Source organism: Kwoniella bestiolae, chromosome 1 (assembly GCF_000512585.2).
Source record: "Kwoniella bestiolae CBS 10118 chromosome 1, complete sequence".
Lineage (NCBI taxonomy): Eukaryota > Fungi > Basidiomycota > Tremellomycetes > Tremellales > Cryptococcaceae > Kwoniella > Kwoniella bestiolae.
The window spans coordinates 6,301,656-6,317,698 of NC_089241.1; the positions used below are offsets into that span (position 1 = coordinate 6,301,656).

Here is a 16,043-nt window from a genome sequence, read left to right on the forward strand (position 1 = left end):
TATACTGTTATACTTCAACTATCATATCAATCCCTTCTCCTTCAATTTCTTCTCCACCAACCTCTCCACCAACCCCTCAATCTTACTGGTACTTCCCAATATATACTTCCCCACAACGTCCACCTCAATATTCACCCTATCTCCCTCCCCCTTCTGGGTGAGGGTAAGTTTCCCCTGAGAATGAGAAATCAACATTATCCCGAAACTCCCCTCCTGTTCATTCACGTTCGTGAGAGTTAACGAAGCTCCATCAATCCCTATATATCCCTTTTCTATGATGTACGGTAACAATGTCGATTCGGGGGGAAGTTGGAATTGATATCGTATGGAATCTCCATCTTGCCTCTTCGCAATGATCTTAGCGGTCGAGTCGACATGACCTTGCAACATGTGTCCACCCAATCTCGTATGGGCCAACATCGCCCGCTCACAATTCACCTTATCCCCTACCTTCAACTCTCCCAGATTGGTGCGACTGAGCGTCTCAGGAGCGAGGTTGACTTTGAATGAATCATTGTCGAATTCCGTTACTGTCAGACACGCGCCATTGACGCTTATTGAGTCACCTATGTGACAATCGCCTAGGATTGGGGAGGCGTCGGAGATGGTGAATGTGAATCCTTCGTTTGAGGCAGAAGAGGAAGAGGAAGAGGAGGGGTCATGGATTTGGGAGATTCTTGATATGTGTTCGATCTAGATTGGGAGTTAGCTTGACTGTCGTGTGTTGTGTGTTGTGGAGGGGACTCACTAGACCGGTGAACATTTTGAGTAATTTCTGTGGGTGAACAAGATCAGATCAAAGAGAGGAGGATTGGTGAGGTGATGATTTGGTCTTGGTGTATTATAGGATTGATCTAATTGATTATGATATGGTAAGATTACATTTCGATGAATCATCCATCCATCCATCCATCTGTCACCTCATCTCGAGAGATGTCCGCCGTCCTCATCCTCATCTCCGACGGCTTTAACCAGATGTATATGTTACCCCCATCTAATTCAATAGCAATGTTTCCATTCCAATCCTCTTCGCGTCCCTTTCTTTTTCCATTTTCAATGCAAACATCGTCGCTGGTTGCTTGTTGCTCTGCATTCTCGAATATTGCATTTATCGTATCCTGGCAACGCGCACAAACTATCTCCATACATATCCAAGAGAGACGACTCGCCATGTCGTACCCTACTCGGACTCGTGATAGACCGTCGCGTCAAAGTTATACCTCCATGCCACAATATCAAAACAACAACAACAACACTACACAACCACAAGCTATATCGATACCCACCATACCAAACCTAAATTCAACCTTGTTTCAGAACAACAACAATAACACTGGTTCAAGAAATCATCAGCGTACGTCACTCATCTATCTCTTACTCTCTTATGCATCTTCATTTTTCCATAGTAGCAGATATACAACACACCTACATTTGACTATCAAGCTGACTCGACTTTACATGTATCCAATCCTATATCTCACACCACCACCACCACCACCACCACCACAATGCCGTCAAAATCAAAACATGAATTCTCATTCCCACCTCCCGGTTGGCCTTCAAATACCGTCACTGCTTCACGTAAATCAACATCGACTCACCCTGGTGTACCTCGTCCACTTCCATTGAACATCCATATGGTCCATCCACACTCGCAACTACCTGCTCATCCAACAAACTACGTACCTCATCCTGGATATCAACCTCATCCCTCTCTCGGCGTACATCATACTCACCCTCCTCCTTCTCACATTGCCCCTTCATATCCTCCTGCCAACTATCACCCTATCCCTGTCCCTCTGGCCAATACTCACTATCACCCGCCCCCTCAAACAGCTTATCAACCCATCTCAGCCCCCTCGTACCGACCATCCTCCTATCAATCTACACCTACCAGATCCTCCAACACCTACTCCAATTCTATGAGCTACTCCTCACGTCAAACACAGAACGGTCACGTTCCACCACCCTCTCGAGCCCCTTATACCGCTCAAGCCCAACAGGCAATATACTATCATCCGCAATCATACCCCCCAGGGATCTTACCTTATTTCTCTGCACCACCCGGCCAAAAGACATACGATGTCACCCTCTCAACACCACCCACGAGTCAGGCACTATACACCACCTACCCTTCGCGTATACGAACGGGTATAACCAGCCTGGTCCAACCTGAGCATATCACAGGAGGGTCCAAAGAGAGAGAAGCATTCTATGCCGAACAGGAACGAGAGCTATTAAATGCCCAGAGGGGCGGTTCGGGAACTTCCACACCGAGGTATGACTCGCCTTTACCCGGTCGGGGGGCGGGGTTAAGCACCTCAAGAAGAGGTGGAAGGGGACGAGTGAATTACGCTGAGGATGCGTCGGACGACGATGAAGACGAGGAAGAAGATGATGAGGAAGATGATGAAGAGGAGATGGAAGAGCCCCCGTCGGATCCGGAGGACGATAATTATGGGTCCAGGAGGAGACCCGGTGCGACTAGACATAGTTCCTCTAGGAGAGATTTGCATTCCTATGGTGCTGGAGGAGGGTATGGACATGATAGTCAGTTGATGGCTAGGGCGAATAAGGCGAAGAGGAAGAGAGAGGAGATGGATAGAGGGTGGACGTGGCTTGGTGTTAGGACGCCTGCTGAGAGGGTCAGGAGTAGTGGTGCGAGGGTTACGAAACATGCTTATGTGTGAGTGGTTCATTTCGATGGCTGTAACACTTGCTGCGAACCTCTGGGTCGGTTATGATGCTCTTCGATGATGCGATCTCTTTGGTGTGGGTCACACTTGGTGGATGTGTGAATTTGCTAATCATGACGGATGATACAGGTCCGAAGAATTACTAGAGAAAGAAGCAGACCGACCGGAACTGTTGGTACCCATAACGATAGATCTGGATATACCGAGCCATGATCCCAATACTCAGGGGATAAGGATAAAAGATAGGTTCTTGTGGAATATCAATGGTGAGTTATGCGCGAAAAGGTCGTTTTCTTTTTTTGTTCTGCCAAAATACGAAACAATCTGCTTCATCTTCGTTCTCACTCGAGTCGTTGGATCTATCCCCATGGAATGATGGCTGACTTGATCGCTTCGTTGGACTGTAGAACCATTCATCGAACCTATCCAATTCGCTCAAACGTTCTGCGACGACCTTCTCATCCCCCATACCTACGCTGCGACTATATCGGAGCTTATCAAGAATCAGCTGGAGGAATCGCAGAATACAGTTGAGATTGATATTTCCAATGAAGATGTGACGGAGGAGGATGTAGTTTGGTCGGATGATGATGCAAGTGAGGATGGGGATGGTGAGATGCAGCTGGACGGAGGGGTGGAAACGCCTGTGAATGGCGATGTACAAGTGAACGGGAATGGGGACATCGAAGTGAATGGAAATGGTGTTACGGAGCAAGGGGAGGAGAGTGGAGAAGCGGAAGTAGAGGAGGAAGAACAGGTCGAGGAAGAGAAGGAGAAGGTTTGGGAAGAGGCTGATTGTAGGATTATCGTTAATGTGAGTTGGCGTATCCCTTGAGGGAGGCATGCGCTATCATAAGATGCGTCAGACGATCAGGAAAGAAGATGGATGTCTTGATCATTCTGAAATATTCCCTTCTCTTGACGTGACTCACGTAAACCAGACTCAATACTTACTCCTATTGTTAACTCTCAGCTCGACGTCCAGATCTACACCCACATCCTACGCGATCGTATCGAATGGGACCTATCCTCCACTCTCCCTCCTCTCCTATTCGCCAAACAATATTGTCAAGAACTAGGCCTAACGGGCGAAGCCATCCCCCAAATAACATGGGCCATCCACGAAGAACTCCTAAAACACAAGAAAGATGCCCTTGAGCTCGAGCTATTCCACAGCACTCATCCAGAGGAACAAATCAAATTTGATAAGTCCGGTATCAATCCCCGTACGAACCTTTCGACCTTATCCCGAAGGATGGGTGGCGGATCAGGGAATGGCGGAAAGGGACTGGTGGGGGTTTGGAGAGATTGGTTTGAGAGGGAGGAGTATCAGCCTGTGTTGTTTGAGTTGAGCTTTGAGGAGATTATTCAGAGGGAGCAGGAGAGATTGAGGGAGAGTAGGAGGGTTATGAGGACGTTGGGTGGGGGTGGGAAGCGACGGAGAATATAGGGTGTGGGATCTTGGTGTTAGGTGGAGAGTGGATATTGTCAGAGTATATCTTATAGATTAAATGAAATGAAATTATGATTAGTTCAATTTGGGATATCACTTGTTACCTATATCTCATGATTGCTTGTACTGAAATGAGAGATCATAGGTCATAGGTTACTTCTGCATTCACAAGGATACTGAACGACTATTAGGGTATACGCGAGATATGGATGTATAGGTATAACTTAATCCCAAGAACTAGTTTCTCTTCCCCACTTTCCTTTTTCTGTGCTCTTCTCCTGACTGAACAAATACGACCATGAACTTGAGCTGCTATCGTCTCAGACCTAAGCTTCCTATATGACAAAACCTCAAACAGTCAGCGACCGACTATGATTTCAGTGAGATGGAAGAGGTCAAACCCACATGCCCAAGATAATCATACTCTATCCCAGCCTCTTTGATCTTCCTCTTCCTTGCTGATTCCTTCTTACCCAATTTCTTATTGGCCTTCTCCTTCTCTTCGTCGGTTCGTTCCTTCTCGTGCTTTTGCTTTTCAACTCGCGCAGTGGGGATCTTACGGAACTTCTTGTTGGCGCCTATCCAGAGTTTCTCGTGGACTTTGTCTTCTGGGATTACCTGTTATGTCGAGATCAGTCAATCAGCGAGTGACATCAGGAAGAGATTGAACGTAGGGCTGGGTTCCCTTTAGAGGCTTCCACGATGCACATATATAGTGATAATGATCGAACCCCCACTCACCTCGCATTTAAGGAGATGTCCCATCAGGAGATAATTGTTCATTGTCTCAGCTACGATCTGTGCGACGGAGGCGGAGGAGAATTCGATATAGGCGTAATGTTTGGATGCACCGGTCTGTCAAGATGTCAAGGACAATTAGGTCAGCACGCCGTTCGATAAGAAACGATGATCCCGTGTAACGACTCACCTTTCTGTTCCTTGCGAGTCTTAGTCTAGTGACGTCGCCGAATTGAGAGAAGTAGCCTTTCATCTGATCTTCGTAGAAACCGTGAGGGATTCTACCCAAGTAGAGAGTACCTTTTGGATCGTCCTGTTCCCCACCCAATCGATAGGATCAGCACCATCCCAAAGTTTGGCTCAGTAGCACCTGGATGAAATGAGCAAGATGTATAAGAGAGCCAATCACTCACCTTCTTCTTAGCGGCCTTCTTCAATTTTGCTTGAACGGACTTATCATCCTTCGCAATCATAGGCAAAGAAGACACCTCAACCTTCCTTCCAGCCTCAGCGACCGCTCGATCCTCATCGTCGTCATCGGACTCATCATCCGAATCACCCTCTCCGTCGGAAGACGAGAACCCATGAATGTACTCATCCTCATCCTCGTCAATATCCATAGCGTCCGCAGCGACTTTGACGGCCTTCTTTCCCTTCTCAATGACGGGTTGAGCAGCAGCCTTGGCTTTCTTGGTAGTGGGTTCGACGGCGTTGGTAGCGTCCTTGGCCTTGCGTTTGGTACTTTCGACAACCTCTGTAGCAGCTTCGGTAGCTTGTTTACCCTTCTTACCAGCTACTTTCTTTCCCTCTTCGATTGTCTCCTCGGCAGCTTTCTTGGCTTGTTGTCCCTTTTTACCAGCTACTTTCTTTCCCTCTTCGACAACCTCTTCGGCGGCCTTCTTGGCTTGTTGACCTTTCTTTCCGGCGGTCTTCTTAGTATCTTCTACAACTTCCTCAGCAGCTTCTTTGACTTGCTTTCCTTTCTTTCCAGCTACTTTCTTACCCTCTTCTACTTTCTCCTCTGCAGCTTCCTTAGCTTGCTTTCCCTTCTTTCCAACAACCTTCTTACCCTCTTCTACTTTCTCCTCGGCAGCCTCCTTAACTTGTTTACCCTTCTTAGCAGCAACCTTCTTACCCTTCTCAACTTCTAATCCCATATCTGCTGACAAGCCCGAAGCCTCCCCAAACTGAGTGACAACGTTACCCAAAACCTCCCCAACCTTTCCAGCAACGGACTTGACAGTCTCCTCAGCGGAAGACATGAAATCTTCGGCCTTCATCCTGTTCTTAGGATCTTGAGCGGCTTTCTCAACCTCCTTAGCGGCCTCTTCAGCCTTCTCTTGAGCAGCGGCGGCAGCTTTAGCAGCCTTGCCCTTGAGGGGTTTACTCGCTTCTACTACCTCGTCCACTTGCTTCTTACCTGCCTTGACGGCTTTACCGGCTTTTGCTTTAGTCCCCTTCACGTCCAACCCCGTTTTCTCCTCTACAGCATTTTCCAATCCCTCCTCGGCATCTTGAGCAACTTCGACGATCTTGGCTTTGGCGGCTTTACCCTTCTTCTTGAGGTTGGGCACATCGACGTTCTCTTCGATCACTTTAGATACTGGTGCAGGTGTATTGCCGTCATCTAGAATTAGATCGCCCGCCTTGTCGACTACTTCTGAGACGGTGTTGATCAGGTCAGAAGCTACTTGCTTGACTGTGTCTAGTGGTGAGTCTGTGGTGACAGCGGAGGGTTTCTTACCCTTGGGGGTGGTCTTGGAGGTAGAGGCGGGTTTGGATTTTTTGCTTGAAGGGGCGGAGTTGGTGGATGGGGCGGCTCGTTTAGGCATTGTGGGGGGTGTAGGGTGATTAGGTTATGGAGATATATGTTTAGTTTGTAGGGTTGTGTTTCGTTTCGTTATATCTGATCTCGATCTCAGCTGTCGATATGTCGATGTATGTTTCACTGATTCAAGGCAAAGAGTGATGTTACTCGATTGTATATGTCAATCAAGATGAGATGATATGAAGATGGGGAAGAGGATGTCAACATTACGAGTTCCCAGTGTATTTATCATAGTTCTCATAATCGTCACCTGCCATCTATCTCGGTGCAATCCAAAATTTGAGTGGAGCACACCGATAATAAATGAAAATGCGATGACGTCGAAAGCAGACGCGTGATTCCTAATGATATTACAAACTTTGTTATGAACATCTGATCCCGCTAATGTCGTGTTTTACGGGCCGGTCAACTGCGATTGAGAGTGGAGGTTAATGGGTACGGTACAGTGGAGTGGAGATGGCCGAAACCCGATGCAGACTGGGTGAAAAGTGAAATCGATTGTCTCTCTTGCACACGAAAGCGTCTTTCTTCTTTCTTTCAGTTTGCTTCTTCATCTTGGCTTTGATAGAGCAAAAATACTGTCATTTCAGTTCGCCAAACAGGATATTCTGACAGCTATCAGATCGAGATAGCGGATAGGACAGACAACGGGCCAAGGGATCCTTACACTCTATAATATAACTGCACCGATCTATCTATAATTAGATTAGTCATCAACCCTCGCCCCGCCCGCCGCACCCAAAATGGCCTTTCAGGCTCCATTCGAAGCTTTCAGCTCTCCCACTGAACCCATATACAGATGCACCTGGCCTCCTCAGGTGATATCGAAAGCTAGAGAATTAGACTTGACACAATGCTTCGAACATGCCGTTCTGTTACCCGCTCCGCTGGTCATCGCTATCCTCCTTGGGACAGCTCAGATCTTCAGCATATCGAGGAGGTTGAAGAGATCGCAAGAGCAGGGCGGGTTGATATGGCAGAATAGGACAAAAAGGAATGAGAGGATATCTACTCTCAAGTTGGTAAGTCGGTCATATTCCCAAATTTATGGAACTCGGCCGAATGCTCTTGGCAATTCAATTGACCCGTTCTATGCTTGATTGCAGCACCTCCTCTCTGCATCAGCTATCTTCGCCTTAGCGTCCCTCGGTCTCTCCTTCGCCCACGTAAAACAACATATCCTCTCGACCGTTCATTACGCTTTACTACTCCTCACTACCGTCACCTTCATCCACTTGACATACCTCAACCACCACACCTCTCGGACCTCCTCAACTCTCGTCCTCCTATTCTGGCCCACCTATTTGCTCATCTTCTTCGTCCGACTACGAACAATGATCATTACCGGTGATCTCAGCAGGTCACTCACTCACACGTTGGCTGGAAGATTGATACTCGCAAGAGAATCATTCTGGTTCCTCAGTATCGTAGCTGGTATGATCGATTTCATCTTCGAGCTTTCCTCTCCGGAGAAACGATGGAAGAAGTTCCGAGCACCTTGGTCAAAGAAAGGTAAAATCGCATTAGAAGAGGACGAAGAGGAGGATGAAGAAGCTCTGAATGGTGTGGATGCCATCGATGGAGTGGGATTCGCAAAGAATGAGAATGGGGATATCGAAAGTCCAGTTTCGACTGCGAACATCTACGAGAAATTAACTTTTTCATGGTTGACCCCACTCCTTTCGCTCGGTACTAGGAAGTTTTTAGGTGAAGAAGATATGTGGGCGTTACCTGCAGACGACTCTGCTGAATCTCTGTCAGCCAGGTTGATAGGATCATGGGAGAATCAAACTAAAATGGTCAAGGATGGTAAAAAGAAGAAAGCATCTTTGTCTTTCGCAATCGTCAGAGCGTTCGGTACTCCTTACCTCATGGCCGGTCTTTTCAAAGGCTGTTACGACATCTTGAACTTCCTTCAACCTCAGTTGCTTAGATTACTCTTGAGCTTTGTCTCGAGTTATGGAACGGATCACCCTCAACCTCCTATTGCTGGGTTCGCGATTAGTATCTTGATGTTCATCAGTGCCAATGTGGCTACCGCGATCTTACATCAATACTTCCAAAGATGTTTCGAAACCAGTAAGTAGCACTTTGATCCTTCCCTCTCCTTCGTATACATTAGCTGACGATTGCAATTAGCAATGCGAATCCGGGGCAGTCTCGTCACCCTTATTTACCGAAAGTCCTTGGTCCTCAGCAATGGCGAAAAGTCAGGTCGAACAACTGGTGATATCGTCAATCTGCAAAGTGTCGATGCTGTCAGAATTGGCGATGTGTGTCAATATGGTCATATCGCTTGGTCTGGCCCTTTCCAAGTGAGTTGTCCACATATGCTTCGTCAACAAGAATGCTATGACTGACGTTCTTCGCAGATTCTCATCGCATTCATCTCTCTATACAGATTAGTCGGCTGGCAAGCGTTCATGGGTGTAGCTGTCATGGTGATCAGTCTTCCCGCCAACACCATCTTGAACAGAATCAACAAGCGATACCAAAGACAAATGATGAAGATCAAGGATACTCGAACAAGAACAATGAACGAGATCCTGAACAACATCAAGTCCATCAAGTTATATGGATGGGAAAAATCCTTTGCCGACAAGATTTACGACATCAGAAACAACCAAGAATTGAAGATGCTTAGAAGAATCGGCATCAACTTCGCATTTGTCAACTTCATTTGGCAAGGTACCCCTTTCCTGGTCGCTTTCTCCACATTCGCGACTTTCGCATTCACCAGTGGAAGACCTTTGACCAGTGAAATCATCTTCCCCGCTATTTCGTTGTTCCAACTACTCTCCTTCCCCATGGCAATGTTCGCCAACATCATCAACAGTATCATCGAAGCGTCAGTCTCTCTGGGTCGATTGGAAGACTTCTTATCTGGCGAAGAACTTGATCCTGATGCACGAAAGGTGATCAGACCTTCTGAAGATCCTCAGGGCGGACCTAAGAGTGGAGATGTAGTAGTATCCATCAAGAACGGAGAATTCAAATGGCTTGCCAGTGCTGAACAACCCACTCTCGAGAATATCGATCTCGAAGTTAAGAAAGGCGAACTATTCGCGATCATCGGTAGAGTGGGAGACGGAAAGTCATCATTGTTAGGCTCGATGTTGGGAGAAATGACCCGCTCAGATGGTTCTGTTACTATTCGAGGTGAAATCGCATATTTCAGTCAAAATTCTTGGATCCTCTCAGCAACTGTCAAGGATAATATTGTATTCGGTCATCGATTCGATCCTGATTTCTACCAAGAGGTTCTGGACGCTTGTGCGTTGCGACAGGATTTAGCAGTCTTGCCTAGCGGGGATATGACTGAAGTTGGTGAAAAGGGTGTTTCGCTCTCTGGTGGTCAGAAGGCTCGAATCAGTTTAGCGAGAGCTGTATATGCTCGAGCGGATATCTACCTGCTTGATGATCCTCTTGCTGCTGTAGACTCCCATGTCGGTCGACACATCTTCGATAAAGTCATTGGTCCCAATGGTCTTCTCAAGGGCAAAGCCCGTATTCTCTGCACTAACGCTGTGACCTTCCTTCCTCAAGCTGATCAGATCATCATGTTGCGAAGAGGTATAATCTTAGAACGAGGACAATACGACGAAGCCATGACCAATACTTCATCAGAGTTGTACAAACTCATCACTGGATTAGGTAAACAATCCGCGAAGGCCGAGGAAGGCTCTGACGGATCTACCACCCCTACCGCCATTGAAGAAGATGACGATGAAGTGACCTCTTTGAACGAGAAGGAAGAGGAAGCCTCGATTGACGATTCGGCCTCTTTGAGGAAACGAAAGGCTTACCGAAGAATGTCTACAGCCAATATGAGACGATCTTCTGTGGTCTCGATAAGACAGGCCAAGAGAGACGCCATAAGGGATCTCAGGGAATCTGCCAAACCTAAAGAACACAGTGAGAAAGGAAACGTCAAGCGAGAAGTGTACAGAGACTACATCGCTGCTGCGTCAAAGATCGGTGTGGCCGTCTTCTTGCTCGCAATGCTATGTGGTCAGGGTTTAGGGATCTTATCAAACTTCGTCTTGAGATCGTGGGCATCAAGAAATACAGGTTCGAACGATACTACCGATGTAGTCAGGTACCTTACGATATACGGTGTAGTGGGATTATCAGGATCAATCTTGAATGTCGTATCTTTCGCTACCCTCAAACTTGTCATTGCGCTCAACTCGGGAAGGAAATTACACGATAGAGCTTTTGGTTCTTTGATGCGATCCCCTCTGAGCTTCTTCGAATTAACACCTACCGGAAGAATCTTGAATCTGTTCTCGAGGGATATATTCGTCATCGATGAGGTCCTCATTTTCGCTTTGGGTTCGTTCTTCAGAACGGTAAGTCCCTTTGTTCCACTATTCAAGGCGTATTGGGGAGAAGGAATGTGCTGATTCGGATTATGTATTTGCAGACTACCCAAGTTGTTGGGACTGTTGCGGTCATCGCTTACGGTGCACCTTTCGTGCTGCTTGTGTTTGTGCCGCTGGGTTTCCTTTATAGGATGGTCATGAGGTGAGTAACTTGCTACCAGCTGACGAAACAGAGTCCAGGATCATAAAGCTGATTCAATTTATGTAATGTAGGTATTACCTCGCTACTTCTCGAGAATTGAAGAGACTCGACGCCGTATCTAGATCACCTATCTTTTCGTTCTTCGGTGAAACACTATCTGGTTTACCTGTCATTCGAGTGAGTGATCTGTTCTCTTTCCTGCCTGTTCGGCGATGCTAAATACGGTTTATGCTCTAGGGATACGGCCAAAAATCTCGATTCATCGCCAACAATGAAGCTCGTATCGATCGAAACCAAGCTTGTTATATGCCTGCTATGACTATCAATCGATGGTTGGCCGTCAGACTTGAATTTTTGGGCAGTTGCCTGATGTTCTCGACTGCGCTTGTATCGGTTGCTGCGTTGATTAGATGGAACTCGGTTGATGCGGGATTGGTGGGACTGTTGATGTCTTATACTATTAGTGTTACTGGTACTTTGGTGAGTGGGCTGTTCACGTCGATTCACCATTCCTTCACCTCAACTCAACTCAATCGTGGACTATTTGATTGTAACAAAAGCTGATGTCTGTCCATACCGATCATAGAACTGGCTCGTTAGGAGTGCTTCCGAAGTGGAGCAAAACATCGTTTCGGTCGAACGAGTTTTGGGATACGCCAATCTACCAAGTGAAGCTGCCGATTTCATTGAAGATAAGAAACCTTCATCTAAATGGCCTGAGCAAGGATCGATCGAGTTTGAGTGAGTATTGAGTATCCCTCCTCCTGCACGTCCCTTCCGACCCTACATTTCTTCCCTTGTTGCCACGACAATGATATGCTGATAATTGACATAGCAACTTCTCGATGCGATACCGACCGGAGCTGGAACTATGTCTCCGAGATGTATCATTCAAAATCAACGGCGGTGAACGAGTAGGAGTAGTTGGACGTACAGGTGCCGGAAAATCATCTTTGACTTTGGCTTTGTTCCGGATACTTGAAGCTGCCGGTGGGAAGATTTCGATCGATGGGATTGATATTTCCACGATTGGGTTGCATGATTTGAGGAGTGTCGTGTCGATTATTCCTCAGGATCCTCAGTTGTTTGAAGGTAGTTTGAGGTAAGTCACGCCTTTGTCCGCTTCTTCTTCCCTCTTCTTCCCTCTTCTTCCCTCTTCTTCCCTCTTCTTCCCTCTTCTTCCCTCTTCTTCCCTCTTCCCTTCTCTTTCTTTCTCCTGCCTATCTGTCCGTTCTTATGAGCGAGACAAAGCTGACAATAATGCATCGTCGCAGAAACAACATCGATCCTACCAACGTCTCGTCCGATGCTGATATCTGGCAAGCACTGAGTCAAGCACACCTGAAAGATCACATCACCAATAACATGGGTGGTTCGTTGGATGCTGAAATCACTGAGGGTGGAAGTAGTGAGTCATTCTTCGATTGCACCATGTATAATATCCACCGCACTCGTCTGTTTGGTCTTCACCCCTATCGCTTTCCGAGAGATCTTGATCGCTGACGGGTAACTTGTCAAACTTAGACCTAAGTGCTGGTCAAAGACAATTGGTCTGTTTCGCACGAGCGTTACTTCGAAAGACCAAGATCCTAGTATTGGATGAAGCTACCAGTTCGATTGATCTTGAGACGGACGAGGCTGTACAAGATATTCTGAGAGGGCCGGACTTTAAGGGAGTCACTACGATTACTGTGAGTGGTCTTGCCAGTCTTCCCTTTTCGTGTCTCGCCCCTTGACTACTTTCCGATAATTCTGGAACCTATGGATTGGTACTGACGTACTGTACAATCGCTACAGATTGCCCACCGTATCAATACCATCCTAGACTCCGATCGAGTCCTGGTAATGTCAGAAGGCAGAGTTGCAGAGTACGATACACCCGAAGTATTGATCGAACGGGACGAATCTCTCTTCGCTGCGTTGGTGAAGGAAGCGGGACTGTCGCAGAATAGCGCATCGAATGCTGTTTCTAAGAATGTTAGTCGGGCTGGGTCTATCAAGGGTAAGGATTGAATGTCGTAGTCTCGGAAAGATCTGTAGAGTGTGAAGATCTGGGGAATACTAGACCTGTTCCTGCGGATGGAGGGAAAGGGAAATGGAAAGGATTTTGATAATTGTTACAGTACAATGCATATACCATATATCATATATCTTCATCGTACAAACACATGTAATCACGTATCTCATTAAGCCTTTGTTATTTGTTATTTGTTATTTGCGTTTGAACACGATTACCTCGTCTCGTTATGTCTTAGTGTTATGAGAACACAGGAAGTCGGTGTACAGATCCTTGTCCGGGCGTGTCTTAACAGATACATTACTGATGAAACTCCGAAGGGGCCATCAGAGTGGGGGGAGCTGGAATGATAATGGTTGGTCCAGGTGCTTCGACCGGGTTAGAGCTCTTTAACCTGTGGTGAGCGTTTGAAATCGCTGAGCTGCAGTATCAGATCGTCATCTTCGTCTTCATCTTCTTCTATGGTTTCAATGGGATACCAAGGATGTCAGCTTTGTTTGTTCTTTTGCTCCGGGGGACCGGGACTTGTGCGATGCTTACTCACCGAGCGAATCTACTTCGTCTGCCTCTTTACGTTTGATACATGAGGGGTCGAATGTCTTTGTAGGTACGTCTGGGGCGATCGACCCATCAGCGAACATCAGATAAGAATGGGAAGATGTCTCATCCCGACTGAGGTGGGAGGGGTAAGGGTACACTCACATCGTCCTTGAATCTCTTCCTCGGCTAGGTAGACTTGACGAATCCTGTTTGATTTGAGTGAGAAATCGCCTACGAAATCATCGTGACATGTTCGGTACAGTCCTCAAATTCCGAGAGAGGAGGGATGAGGAATGAGGGTTGAAGGTTGAAGGCTGAGAGAGGACTAACGAGAAGGGAACATCCCTGGTCTTTGGGGTAGGCTCAGTGCTGCGGTGGAGATTGAGGATATGGACACCATCGATAACATCATGAGGGTTTGGGGGATGTACATCATTGTGAGTATAGTCGAGGGTTAGGATTTGCCAGGTGAGAGAAGGAAGTTCAAGTCTTTGTACGGTGGGTGCAAGGACGAGAAGCGAGTTTGAAAAACTACTTTCAAGCATACATGTGTAAATATATACATATATAGCAGTCAATATAAGCAACTCTCCCAGGAAACGAGGAGGAATCAGTCAATTGATACAGACGAATTGACATGTCCTTATCAAGCGGAATGAATTTTACTCGTGCAGTATGAGAGATGAACACATTGCCAAAACTTGGGTTCGAAACATGGCTTTGTATCCAATTGAAATGATATTGTAAATTCCAATGCTTATTTCATTGAATTGGAGGGAGTTAAATACATTTTCGTCACGTTCACATCCCCTGTGGACGTGATGGAGATGCAACGCTCCGGCCGTGGGCTCTTGTAGTTCTGTACTTGCATCCTGAATCGCATTGTACATGCACCACTGCCCATGGTGTCTCCAGGCTGCCCCTCTCTTGGGATCTAAGCATGTGCCATGTGCCACAGTGTTGAGTGGCGAATATACAGTACAGTACAGTATGCTACAGTATAACCGGGCCTGAGTTACCGGTTCAACCGTCGAATCCGTTGAATGGTCGAATCACGGTGACGTTGTTTTAAGAATAGATGCGAGGAATGCACCATCCTATCATTGGACTTCTCTCTCTTCTTTCTTTTGCAAGTGCAACTGCAACTCAAACACAACTCATTCTAGTTAGCAAAACTATACTGTCCACCCTGATCGCATAGTATACCATCTATTCGCCATGGTGAGGCTCATCACGCTCTCCAGACCAATTTGTAACTCCGCTGATGTCATTACTTCACTGGACAGTCCCACAAACCAATAGCGACTGTAAGTCTCCCCCCATCTTTCACCATAGATCACTCTACCCACCAGGCTAAGACCGTTATGTTGACTACGTACGCTGATCCACCCTCCACACCTAGCTCTCGGGCTTCTCCCTCCTAGGAGGTATCTTCGCATATACCAAATTCGGCTCGACCCCTTCGTTGGTCGGGTCGTTCGGGATTGGTAGTTTGATGTTGTTGTCTAGTATGAGGATACGGGATGGGATGGATTATGGGTATGAGGGGGCTGTGGGTGAGTGCGGCTGCTGGCTTTTCTGGGTTGGCGGTAGATTGGGAGGGGAGTCGGGATGGGTAGAGAATCAAGGTGTCCTTTGTCTAATAGATAAGTCTGGCTGAGTGATTGGATGGACGGTGGTATACACCTCTCAGATTAACGTTCATGCTGATTACACCTCTCATACAAATGTAGCTAGCTCGGTAGCGTTGGTGATTCCAACATTGAGGTGGGTCTACCATGATCCAATCAGTTGGCGAGATATTGTATCCCCACGCTCACACCTTGCGCGATTAGACGAACGATCAAAACCCGATTACCTGTCCCTGCGACAGTATGCGCGCTAGCCACAGCAAGTACAGCGTATTACATCTCAGCTCTGAGCGAATTCAAGAAACACGCCATCTAAGTCGAATCTTGAATCTCAGGTCAGGTCAATCTCGTTCGAGTAAACATTGCAGAGTGAATAATGGGTCATCGGGGAACGCAGGAAGGGATTATAGCAGATGTGATTGGATTGGGCTCGAGCAGGATGGAAGAAGGAACGAAATGCGGTTATCTTTGTAACACTTATCAAGAGAATCATGTGAGATATGAATCATTATGGCATATGAGCTTAAAGCCTCTTTAGGTATCAATAATATGAACCCTACAGGTGGACGTCCTGCTTTGCTTTTGATATGTGCGAGTACAGATCATTAAGGGT

General features: G+C 46.8%; 7 protein-coding genes across 7 annotated transcripts; 4 read left to right on the plus strand and 3 right to left on the minus strand.

Annotated features, from left to right (window-relative positions):
• Positions 1–21: 21 nt before the first annotated feature.
• Positions 22–763, minus strand: I302_102356 (riboflavin synthase, alpha subunit; the record flags this gene model as incomplete). Its single annotated transcript, XM_019187733.1, has 2 exons — positions 22–693; positions 749–763. 2 exons carry the CDS (start codon positions 761–763, stop codon positions 22–24), a joined length of 687 nt encoding a protein of 228 aa, XP_019050611.1.
• Positions 764–1,170: 407 nt separating this feature from the next.
• On the plus strand, positions 1,171–1,435 carry I302_102357 (uncharacterized protein; the record flags this gene model as incomplete). Its single annotated transcript, XM_065869466.1, has 2 exons — positions 1,171–1,354; positions 1,407–1,435. 2 exons carry the CDS (start codon positions 1,171–1,173, stop codon positions 1,433–1,435), a joined length of 213 nt encoding a protein of 70 aa, XP_065725538.1.
• Positions 1,436–1,508: 73 nt separating this feature from the next.
• On the plus strand, positions 1,509–4,146 carry I302_102358 (uncharacterized protein; the record flags this gene model as incomplete). Its single annotated transcript, XM_019187734.1, has 4 exons — positions 1,509–2,686; positions 2,826–2,962; positions 3,104–3,510; positions 3,670–4,146. The coding sequence occupies 4 exons, from the start codon at positions 1,509–1,511 to the stop codon at positions 4,144–4,146; spliced, it is 2,199 nt and encodes a 732-aa protein (XP_019050612.1).
• A 372-nt stretch (positions 4,147–4,518) lies between these two features.
• I302_102359 (uncharacterized protein) lies at positions 4,519–6,719 on the minus strand (the record flags this gene model as incomplete). Its single annotated transcript, XM_019187735.1, has 4 exons — positions 4,519–4,767; positions 4,891–5,004; positions 5,078–5,200; positions 5,301–6,719. The coding sequence occupies 4 exons, from the start codon at positions 6,717–6,719 to the stop codon at positions 4,519–4,521; spliced, it is 1,905 nt and encodes a 634-aa protein (XP_019050613.1).
• A 739-nt stretch (positions 6,720–7,458) lies between these two features.
• On the plus strand, positions 7,459–13,255 carry I302_102360 (uncharacterized protein; the record flags this gene model as incomplete). Its single annotated transcript, XM_019187736.1, has 12 exons — positions 7,459–7,737; positions 7,822–8,794; positions 8,855–9,030; positions 9,088–11,067; positions 11,142–11,242; positions 11,314–11,419; positions 11,480–11,722; positions 11,829–11,983; positions 12,078–12,344; positions 12,517–12,650; positions 12,767–12,933; positions 13,040–13,255. The coding sequence occupies 12 exons, from the start codon at positions 7,459–7,461 to the stop codon at positions 13,253–13,255; spliced, it is 4,797 nt and encodes a 1,598-aa protein (XP_019050614.1).
• A 383-nt stretch (positions 13,256–13,638) lies between these two features.
• Positions 13,639–14,235, minus strand: I302_102361 (uncharacterized protein; the record flags this gene model as incomplete). The annotated part of the gene is made up of 4 exons (XM_019187737.2): positions 13,639–13,718; positions 13,804–13,872; positions 13,962–14,030; positions 14,130–14,235. The coding sequence occupies 4 exons, from the start codon at positions 14,233–14,235 to the stop codon at positions 13,639–13,641; spliced, it is 324 nt and encodes a 107-aa protein (XP_019050615.2).
• A 782-nt stretch (positions 14,236–15,017) lies between these two features.
• I302_102362 (uncharacterized protein) lies at positions 15,018–15,746 on the plus strand (the record flags this gene model as incomplete). The annotated part of the gene is made up of 5 exons (XM_019187738.1): positions 15,018–15,020; positions 15,086–15,106; positions 15,202–15,355; positions 15,533–15,566; positions 15,635–15,746. 5 exons carry the CDS (start codon positions 15,018–15,020, stop codon positions 15,744–15,746), a joined length of 324 nt encoding a protein of 107 aa, XP_019050616.1.
• Positions 15,747–16,043: the final 297 nt, after the last annotated feature.